The sequence below is a fragment of the Primulina eburnea genome, chromosome 11 (genome assembly GCF_022965805.1).
Source record: "Primulina eburnea isolate SZY01 chromosome 11, ASM2296580v1, whole genome shotgun sequence".
Classification (NCBI taxonomy): Eukaryota; Viridiplantae; Streptophyta; class Magnoliopsida; order Lamiales; family Gesneriaceae; genus Primulina; species Primulina eburnea.
The window spans coordinates 37,948,469-37,959,165 of record NC_133111.1 but is presented as its reverse complement, the minus strand read 5'-3'; the positions used below and the strand labels follow the sequence as shown (position 1 = coordinate 37,959,165).

General features: G+C 37.6%; 3 protein-coding genes across 4 annotated transcripts; all 3 read right to left on the bottom strand.

Annotated features, from left to right (window-relative positions):
* Nucleotides 1–1,365: 1,365 nt before the first annotated feature.
* On the bottom strand, nucleotides 1,366–2,323 carry LOC140805605 (uncharacterized). The gene is made up of 4 exons (XM_073161866.1): nucleotides 2,306–2,323; nucleotides 1,983–2,128; nucleotides 1,787–1,890; nucleotides 1,366–1,649 (listed from the first exon to the last, which is right to left on the bottom strand). The coding sequence occupies exons 1-4, from the start codon at nucleotides 2,321–2,323 to the stop codon at nucleotides 1,366–1,368; spliced, it is 552 nt and encodes a 183-aa protein (XP_073017967.1).
* Nucleotides 2,324–2,379: 56 nt separating this feature from the next.
* Nucleotides 2,380–5,615, bottom strand: LOC140805795 (probable inactive receptor kinase At1g48480). The gene is made up of 2 exons (XM_073162101.1): nucleotides 4,091–5,615; nucleotides 2,380–3,146 (listed from the first exon to the last, which is right to left on the bottom strand). Exons 1-2 carry the CDS (start codon nucleotides 5,460–5,462, stop codon nucleotides 2,569–2,571), a joined length of 1,950 nt encoding a protein of 649 aa, XP_073018202.1. The 5' UTR covers nucleotides 5,463–5,615; the 3' UTR covers nucleotides 2,380–2,568.
* A 3,221-nt stretch (nucleotides 5,616–8,836) lies between these two features.
* Nucleotides 8,837–10,697, bottom strand: LOC140805796 (nudix hydrolase 18, mitochondrial-like). Of its 2 annotated transcripts, XR_012112342.1 has the most exons (6): nucleotides 10,449–10,697; nucleotides 10,048–10,168; nucleotides 9,866–9,949; nucleotides 9,642–9,770; nucleotides 9,053–9,324; nucleotides 8,837–9,022 (listed from the first exon to the last, which is right to left on the bottom strand). XR_012112342.1 is itself a non-coding variant. In XM_073162102.1 (5 exons), exons 1-5 carry the CDS (start codon nucleotides 10,538–10,540, stop codon nucleotides 9,115–9,117), a joined length of 636 nt encoding a protein of 211 aa, XP_073018203.1. In that variant the 5' UTR covers nucleotides 10,541–10,696; the 3' UTR covers nucleotides 8,837–9,114. The 2 variants fall into 2 exon arrangements, 1 of the variants encoding a protein (XP_073018203.1); XM_073162102.1 differs by having other exon boundaries at nucleotides 8,837–9,324; nucleotides 10,449–10,696.

Below are 10,697 nucleotides of genomic sequence, written 5' to 3'. Positions count from 1 at the left end.
CAAAACTAGCTTACAAATACAATGACATGAACAAAGGCAAGCGTGTAAAAAAGTGACAAATAATACCATTAAAAAAGGTTCCACCGGACTTTTTTTTTTTAATAATGAAAACGACATTCATTGATTAACAAGGTAAAAAGTAAATATACAAGTACACTGAGCATCTCAGGCGATAAAATAGCTCAAATATCAAACAACTAAGTAACTAACTAAGGCGATATCATAGATACATCAATTGATCTAATAAGCAACGTAAAATAAATATCTTGATCTTCTTAATTGTTGCGTCTATAATAAATATCTTGATTTTCTTAATTGTTGCGTCTATATCTGACTTCTCATTTTCGAACATGACTGAATTTCCTACGTTTAACACCTGGTAAACCGTAGCTGCAAAGGTCGAGCAGCACATCTTAGCTAGCTTGGAATTCTCCCGATACACTCATCTAAACTCTAAACGCTCATAGGATCGCAGCTTTGGAGCCTATTAGTTTCTTAATTCCAAGCCAACGTTTAATTCCCACCCAAACCATACCTATAATTGGACATAAGAAGAATAGGTTTGTCAAATTTTCGGTTGCATCATTACATAGTACACATGTTTTGTCCTCTACAAATTCAAGCCTATCTCGGGTGGGAAGCTTACCATTAGCGTACATCCATAAGGCAAACCGATGTTTCGATAGGATGCAAGCTTTCTGTAGTAGAGGTTTCCATGGCCAAATCACCACACTCCCAGCAAAGAAATTACAAGCACAAGACATACCTCCATGACCATTGAACCAGCTGTCGAACATATTAATTGCCCCGTCCAATTAACCTCGTCTTTGAACTATCTCATCACGGATTCGAATCAGCTACTTGATAAGTCTATGCCATCCCCAATACCAGATACTGTGAGAGTTACGATAGATATGATTCACTCAGGCAATCCACAAGCCATCTTTGTTAGAGTGTATTTTCCCCGTCTTTGAACTATCTCATCACGGATTCGAATCAGCTACTTGCTAAGTCTATGTCAAGCCCAGTACCAAATACTGTGAGAGTTACGATAGATATGATTCACCCAGGCAATCCACAAGCCATCTTTGTTAGAGTGTATTTTCCAAAGTGTTTTTGTGAGTAGTGCTTTGTCCCATGCCTCCAAGTTTTTCAGGCCCGAACCCCCATCTCCAATCGACTTACATACCATTTTCCAAGCATTCGGCAGGTGCTTTGTTGGCCAAACAAACTTTCTGCACATGGCATAGGCAGCCCGAATGATCGTAGACGGTAATGGAAGGATAGAAAGCCAGAAACAGCCCACTCCCTGTACCACCGATGTGATCAACTCTACTTTCCCGCGTACGATAATGAGTGTCGTGGCTAGGAATTTATCTTTAAAGTGATGGCATCAACCAGGAGACTATAATATGAAGTTCTCAAACGCACAGATGCCAGTGGAATCCCAAGATATCGAAAAGAAAGCACTCCCTCACAAAATGCAGTGACTTGAAGAATCTCATGTCTGACATGTTCATCTAGACTAGTTATATAGATGTTTGACTTCATCTGATTCACTCTCAAGCCAGCCATATCCCCAAATTCATTCAGGCACTTCATAATCAAAGAAACACTAGTCACATCTCCACGGGACAACAACAAATCATCTGCAATGCAAGGTGAGTAATATGCAAAAACTGACATTTATGATGAAACCCAAACGACGGTGATCTTGACATACGACTCAGAGAACGAGACAAGACTTCAAGACACAGAGTAAATAAGAAAGGGGACAGAGAGTTACCTTGTCGAAGGCCACGCTTTCCATGAAAAAGCCCATGATAGTGACCATTGAGGACAGGAGAGTATGATGTAGTGGAGACACATTCTATTATCCAACCAATAAATCTGCAAGGGAAATTCAAAAACATTAGAACTTCTCGCAAAAAGTCCCAGTCAACCGTGTCATAAGTCTCTGGATATCCACTTTCAAGGTACACCTCGGTGAACCACGTTTTCTAGCATACTTCCTGAGTAGCTCCTGCGCCAAGCGTGTATTATCCACGATGAAACGATCCTTGATTAATGCAGCTTGATCCCCATCTACTAAATCAGCAATCACATTTCTTAGTCTGTTTACTATCACCTTCGAGATGATTTTGTAAAATATCGTGCAACAAAAGATGTGTTTAAATTCATTCACCAAGAGATGGGTCTAAATTCATTCACCGAGGAAGCACCAAACGTTTTTGGCTAATATGTGTTTTATTCTTCTCTGTAGCCTGATCAAACTAGCCGTAATCAAAACATAAACGCATGGTACCCTCTTGTTTACAATCATCTTCCAATCACAAGTAAACATATTACAGCTCTCGACTAACACAGTGAGATGGCTCAAAGAAGTAAGAGAGAGAATAAAATAAAATAAAATAAAATATGCTGTTAATTCTTGAAACCAAGAATAATACCCAAATTAACAAACAAATCCAACTGTTCGAAAACATAAAAGTCTCCACGGACAAACATCACGTCAATGTTAAAAACACTAACTCAATTGGTTTGTCATACTCGTACATGATCAAACTGTCAACCATTTAGCAAGTTCGAAAAACGAAGCTCTTCAATTCGTTTCACAACTTCAGACATGGAGGGACGATTTTCGGGGTACTGAGTTGTGCAGTCGATCCCAAGTTGCAAGAGCTGCACCATTTCCTCCTCAACATCTTGGTATCTTAACAGTTCGAAATCAAAAAGTTCAGAAGTCCACTCATCTTGAACCACAGACTGAACCCATGTGGGTAGATCAACTCCTTCCTCATTCAAGAGGGCGTTAGTGGGAGCTTTCCCTGTAAGAAGCTCCAAGATCAACACGCCAAAGCTGTAAATGTCAGCTTTTTGGGAAGCTCGGCGAGTGTCAGTAACTTCTGGTGCACGATAGCCGGTGAATTGGATTGGTGAGGATGGAGGTCCAACCAGAAGGTTCAATCCAAAATCAGAGACTTGTGCTTCGCAAGATTTGGTGAGTAGGATGTTTGATGATTTAATGTTTCCATGGACAAAATTAGGGCCTTGCAAATGAAGGTATTTGATGCCACGAGCGGCTCCAAGGGCGATAGTGGACCTCGTTTCCCAGTTTAACGGTGTCCTACCAGCCCCTATGTTTCCTGAACAGGAGGGAATATAATAGTGTAAGAATGCAATATGTTAGAATGAATTATAATCGTATGAAACAATTTCATTCATATCACAGATCAAACGAGTCCTTATAGGTGGAATTTACCAAAATACAAAATGCCACTAATAAATGATAATTGTGATCTTACACTTCAGGAAAAAATGTCATATCATTGATTCAAGTAAGATTATAACATAGTTAGCAACTCATTCACTACAACTGGCCAAGGAAAAAAGACAACTCATAAGGAATTGTATCGTGTATGGAATCTACCAACAAGGATCGAGTCGGTATCAGTACAAAAATTACAAAACCTCAAAATATAGGGAACATTCGATTGTATGAAATTAAAACAATAAGAAATTTCACCATCTTTGCCTAAAATAAAGTAGACATTTATAGCAGCAGAGTTGTACATAACATAAACTTCAAAAGACTAGAAATAGAGGCTCGAACTAAAATATCATCAATCTACCCTCTGGAAACTTTATATTCTCAATACCAAACCAACGTTCAAAAAAACAAAAATTCGGCGCAGTCAGTTGATCAAACATCATGCATACACAAAAAGAATCCTGCGTGAAAATTTTGGCAAGAAACCGGCTATATTTATGCAGGAATACTTGAGAGATTCTATTTTTTGAAGTTGAAACAAAGAAGGAAAGGCCACGACTGTTGAGATAACGTTTGGTAGTGTTTTTGGGTGTTTTGGCAATTACATTTATGTATGCTTGATTTTGCTTCAGGTGAACAAAATCGTCTTCTCAAAAAGCTTACAACATAGCCTAAGTTTCAACTGAATATGGCAGACTTTTTAAGTTCAAACAATCCTATGGTGAATTTGAAGCTAGATCAACACAAATGTCTCCGAATAGAACAAAGCAAAATGCGACGGTATCAATACTGAAGCTAAGGACTCTAAAATGTACACACCATGTAGAAGTGCAGAAAGGCTTCCCATTGGCATATAGTCATAAACAAGAAGCTTCTCCTCTCTACTATAATAGTAAGCCCTAAGAGGCACTAAATTCTCATGCTCCATGGCTCCAACCTCATTAATTCTCTCCTTAAACTCCCTATCCGTAATTGTGACATCTTTCAACCTTTTCACAGCAACCACAGTTCCAACCTCCAAAACCGCCTTATACGAGGTCCCCGATATCCCCTTCCCCAAAACTTCAGCCGACGCCCTCAACAACTCCTCCAAATCGAACACCCTTGGATAATTCCTGAAAAATACCAGTTTCTTGGCAGAAGCCATATTCACTCCCTTTTCGGACTTCATATTTCCATTAGAACCCAATGCGGCAGCTGCTGCTGCAGCAAATGAAAAACTGTTTCCCGTCGCCCCATTCTCTGTGGCCACCATTGGTTCTTCCCCTGAGTCATTTTCTTGATTCTTGATTACCACCAAATCCGCAGACCTGGTCTTCTGTCCACTCTTTTTCCTACAAAACACAAATAAAGCAAACAGAAACAGAATAAAACCAACAGATCCCAGCACAATTCCAGCAATTGCACCACCAGACAACTTCTTCTTCCCACTTTTGCCCAAAAGTCCACTCCTGTTTGTGTTCCCTTCAGGAGAGACACCTGTAGTTTCACCACCATTCTTACTACACGCGTTATCAAGAGGCTTCCCACAAAGCAAAGTTCCTAAAAACGCATCCTTTGGCTTTCCCTCGAGCCCTTTCGGCACTGACCCACTTAAATTATTAAATGAGACATTAAACTGCAACAGACCCGGGAGCTCTATGTCGTGCAAAACACCAACAAACTGGTTATCCTCCAAAAAAAGCAAACGCAAACGCGTCAAATTGTTGAACCCAGATGGAATTTCACCGGAAAAATTGTTCGACGCAAGATTCAACCGTACAAGTGAGTGAAGCGAGAAAAGAACATCAGGCACGGCGCCGGAAAACCGGTTTCCCTGAAGAAAAAGATTCCGAAGCTGAGAGAGTCGGGAGAGGTCAGAGGGAAGTGGGCCATATAGGTGGTTGAGGCGAAGACTGAGAGTGTGAAGCAAAGTTAAGTTTGACAGAGTGTTGGACGGCAGACTTCCGAATAGAGACGAACCAGGGAGGCGAAGAACGGTAACACGGTTGTTTTCGCAAATAACGCCTTGCCAGTTGCATGGGGTGCTGAAGGTGGTGTTCCAGAACAGAGTGCGTCCACCGACGACGGAACGGAGGGCTAGGAGAGCGGATCTTTCCGTAGATAAGTCAGAGGAGGCGAGGGATAGGAGGTGGAGAAGGGCGAGGAGAAGCGGAATTCTTGGAAATTTTGGTGAAGTGAGTGCGTGCATTGTGTTGTAAGCTGATGAATTGAGATGGGTCAGGCTGAGATTGTGTGGTGGCGGCCGCGGCGGCGGAGGGTGGAGGAATGAGAGCGGAGAACCATTTGGTTTGTACCCGTGAGTGGGAAACTGAGGTTTTAGTTTGGTTCGAACTTGGCAAGATGATTAAGCAAATTAAAGAGAGAAAATTGGAAAATCTATTTATCACACAATATATATATATATTAAATTTGATTTTATTACAAGTATTTTATTTTGAGTATAGAAAAGTTAAAAAATTACTTCAAACAATAATAATTGGCGACCATGAATAAAAGTGCAATATAAATATATAAAATATTTTTATGTTAACTTTTTTCTTATTTTTAAATTAATGTTTCTTACAATAATTTTTATATTAAGAATGATATTATTATTTAATAATTCTAAAGTGTTGATAAAGATTAAAGAAATTATTTTAGTAGTTTTCAAACTTTTGAAAAATCGATTTTGACACGTGTTGCATGTAACTCGGCATAATGACCATTTTATGGTTGTAATATCTTTCCACCCTAATTCGTGGAGTTTAGGGATTGTTTCAGGGTTAGCCGAATTTAGGCGTCGGGCGCTAGGATTGCAGATTGGGCGGAGGTGTTGGGCATAAAGGGATGATAGCAAGGGTGGAGTGTGCAGCGGCGACGAAGACAGCAAAGGCGAGAGGTGGAGAGAATTAAGAATTGAGGAAAACTCGTCATAACGACGATTTAATAAATGTTATTTTAAGCTTTACTTTGATTCCAAAGAAGAAAAAAAGGTGATATTCATACAGTGTATTTCAATATTAACGGTTTCCCAACACTTAAAATCTTGAGATGTGCCAAAACTATACCCAAACTTCACCTATGCTTGAGGGTTCCACTGTGTTTATGTGGAGAACATCTTTATAACTATGCTTGTTTCCATTCTTCCAAAAAAATAAAAAAAAAACTGTAAATAAGAATGAGATACTTGGCAATATTAACTACTACATGATTGCATCTTTCTTTGCATTGTCATATATTCTTGTATGTTCCTCTATATATACTCGAACCCGAGAAGCTTTAAGCGCGAGCGCGCAGCAGAACCCATATCGCGCACAGGGAATGTTCAAGGCAGCAAGCATTTCTGGAGCGCTAGCTATTTCCTACTAGCAATCTAAGAATAACCATACATAGTGATCTTTCTGTTTGTTCCAAGAGACGAGCTTTATTTTGGTAGCTACCAAAGATAACTCAAAAGTTTTTTATTCTTTTCCAGACATTTTGATTCAATCATTTATTTTTTTGGCACATGCATTTTAATCAAACAAGCTACGTACCACAACCCCGTTTTCACGGTTTAAGCTACTCCAACTCTCAAACGATGAGCAGCGTCTTTTCTCAGTCTTCATAGGCATTCTCGAAGTCAATGAGATGTTATCAGTATTTATCAACTATGTTTCTATCTAATTTCTCCTAATATAAACAAAAGAACCCCAGTGGCAGTGAGGTTCCTTCCAGCCATGAAAATTAAGCAGATAAAGTTTGAAAAAGTGGAAGACTTTGACTTATCTATAGTCATTAACACGTAATAATTATGGCAATAACATTTTTTTTTTCCAAATGGTTGACCAGCGGTCAGCAACACAATTTGGACTTCAAAAGTCAACAGTTTTCACACGGATTTCCTCAAGGAGTAAAAATTTCACAGTCTAGTTTGAACGTACGTATGGCCTGAAAACAATGCATTTGTTCAATGCAAGTGTGCAATCACGCGGACAAAAAACTCGAGGCTTCGATTTCTTGTGGGCGAGCATCATCATTTCTAGGCGGACTGAGGAGTTGAACACACGTTCGGACGGTCGAAGGATGATTTTATCTAGGGGTGATCACGGTATGGTTTGGATTTTTTTTTTTATTTTTTTTTCGCTAAAATTCAAAGGAATTGTTCTATATGGTTCAGTTCGAAATTTTTTCTAGATTTCGGGTTTTTAAGTTAAATTTAATATATCGGTGTCAGACAGTTATTTTGTTTTATTTTATTAAAAAAGAGAACATGGAAAGTGGAAGTCTAGAATAATGGATTTAATTTTTAATACAAAATTAACTGGTATGATATATATAACAAATGTTACAAGTTATTATAACAAATTTAGAGGCAGAAACTAATTTTCAATCACTTTTTATTTGTTTATGGATGTGCCGACTTAATGATATTACCTCTTGTTATGCTATAGTCAAAATATTTGTTGGAGTTGTATTTTAATTAGACTCAAAATTGGTTAAGCTTAAAATATCATAAAAAAGAGACGATAAGAATGAATAAGAGCTCATTAGTAATTTGAATTGATTAGAATAAATCAAAGTACGTAAAAAGATGGAGATCATGGTGAGATAATGGGAAAAATCATATAGTAGTAGGAGAATAAGAAGAACCGCCCAAAAAATCATAAGAAAATAATAAGGTCAGCAGAAACAAGGACAAAGACATCTCTCGCACAAATTGAGCAAACTCGCTGCAGACTTTTGATAGTTCTAGTCAAGCGTTTAATAGCTTTTCATTCAAAATTTCAGTAGTTCAAGTCATCTTCTTTCAGATTTCAGCGACATTCTTTGTTTGATGATAATATTTTGTAAATTTATCAATTTACTGAAAATATAAATAATGTCAAGAATTTATTCTTTAATTTCTAGTAGTTTTGACCCTATATTTACTTAGGAGATTAGAATGAAAAACCAAGTTAAGAATTCATAATAGTTTGGTTTTCTAAAGTTAGATTTTCATTATTTTGTTCACGTTGGTGGATTTTTACATCTGACCGCCTGCAACATCAATAAATATTGTGCAAACAATATTCAAAAGGTTTTAGTACTAGAAAACACAAATGACATATTCTTTAAAAACAATTTTTGAAATGAAAATTTTAATTTTGGTTATGTAGATTTGACTCATTACGGTTTAAGTTTTTTACGTTGTCCAAATATCATTTTTGGTCCATTATCTTTGAATTTTTTCTAATTTTAGTAACTTTTTCCTTATGACGCAAATATAATGCTGACGTGACACCAACATATCGCTGAGTATTTAGTGTTACATCACACATTCAAATGGAAAAAATACTGAAATTGCAAAAAGTTGAAAAGAACATGATTGAAAATGAAATTTTTCATGATCAAAATCACCAAAATTGCAATTTTACCAATTTTAAAATATTTAATGTATCAATGTGTGTGTACACACATACATGAAAAATGAAATATAACACTTTCTTTACAATTTAAGGAAAAGAACTTGATAAAAAAAAAACTACCGTTAGGAATTCTATGACATTTTGAGATTGAGAAGCGTAAAAATCAAGAATGTGAAAAGCAAAGAAAAAAAGTGCAAAAGTTAAACATTTATAAGTATACAAAGTTCCTCTAGTTGTTGAGTTACAAACGAGAGCTCAACTCAATTCTTTTCGAACAACATAATTGGATCGAAAGAATGAATGAATGAATCAAAGAATGAAAGTGAGCCATTTGTACATCTTTTCTTCTCTACAATCTAGCCATTCATCCCCACCCCACCCCCTTCTATCCTGTATCCCATGAACTCCACACACTCGATCAATCTTTACGAGAACAGAAATCCTAGCGAAGTCCTCGAAAAATTGGGTTTGAGTTCAGCTAATCAAACAATGATCGACAACTTCATCCCCACTTTCGCGCTCATTCTCAATCATAGTTTGTTGGTTAGGCGTCGCTCTAATCTGCAAGATACTCCGGGGATTTTCGTCAACTCTCTGCTGAGGAGAGAACTGACAAACAAATGCCTCCAGAGCATCTTTCATCCACCAATGTGCACACACATCTCTAGCTTCATTGACCATCATCTGCAAGAGAATTCAACCGCACTCTTCAGAAGTAATCCAAGGTTGAAATATATATATATTCTGAGATCAGATTTATATTAGAATGATTATGATATATATTAATCCCAAAATAGTTTCTCCTTGTAACAGAAATTATCGATAGTGTTGGCTCTATTTGGTCGATCCTAGTAACCTATGTATATTGTTTCGTTTCGTTTTAATATATTCCCACTGTTTTACAAAAATTTCATCATCCAACCTGATGCACTGCACCAAATCGGTCCACATATGGCAAGAAATATGGAAAATTAACGAGGTTCGTTTCGTTTCGAACATACCCAAACTCGTTGGCGGACATCTTTTTCCGGCCAAACATCTAATTCCTCAGTTACAAACAAGGGAAACATTGATCCCATGTTGAATGTATCTTGGCTATTGCTTTTGAAAATCCATTCACCTAATTTATCCTGCAAGAAAATGACAACCAACAAATTTAGAAATGACAAAACAGCACAAGCACATAGACATCACGTAGTTTCTCCAACCATACCAAAATACTAACCTCGAGTGATCCAATCACACCGGCTTCTTCGAGTGTCTCCCGCGAGGCTGCCAACTCGATATCCTCGTCGAGTTCCCAACCACCCTGATTATATTATTGCCAAAATTCAATGTCAAACCAGAACAACAAGAATATGAAACTGTTTGATATCATCAAATCTCAAAGTAGGAAGAAAAAAAAACCTTCGGAAACATCATTCTTGGACTTTTTTGAGAGCTTATCAAAAGAACCTCCAAATCATCAATGGATGTCTCATGGATTTGGGGTGAATCGTCGGTTTTTCTTATTCTATATGGGATACATCTGCACAATTTGTAGGTCGGTCTCAAATATTGAGCATAAAATCATTCAAAAATATCACCTACAAACCCTTAAAATCCCATCAATCATCTTCATTTCCCCTAAAATAACAATCCCATATTACAACTTCAACACATATCTAAATCATTGTACGGCCACTTGCGAAATTTCTCGAATAAAACATCAACGAAACCGAACAACAGACAAAAGAAGAAACTTTAAACATCAATCCAACAACAAATTCATCCAAAACCAAAATGAGAAAGAGACTCAAATCACTCACCCGACAACATGGCGAAATCCCTGACTGTACCGCTGCAAATGCCTTCCCGTACGCGAAGGCAAAGACCCCAATTTCTTGATTTGCATCGTCATAATAATCTTCAAAAAAAAAGCGAAAATCCTCCCACTAATTTTCCAAGAAAGCAAAGTCCCCGGATTCCAAATCTTAGGTGGTTTAAACCTTAAATCAATGGAAGACGACGGAGAAGTGAACAAGATTTCGGGTGTCCCCGCGTTAATTTATAGGGAA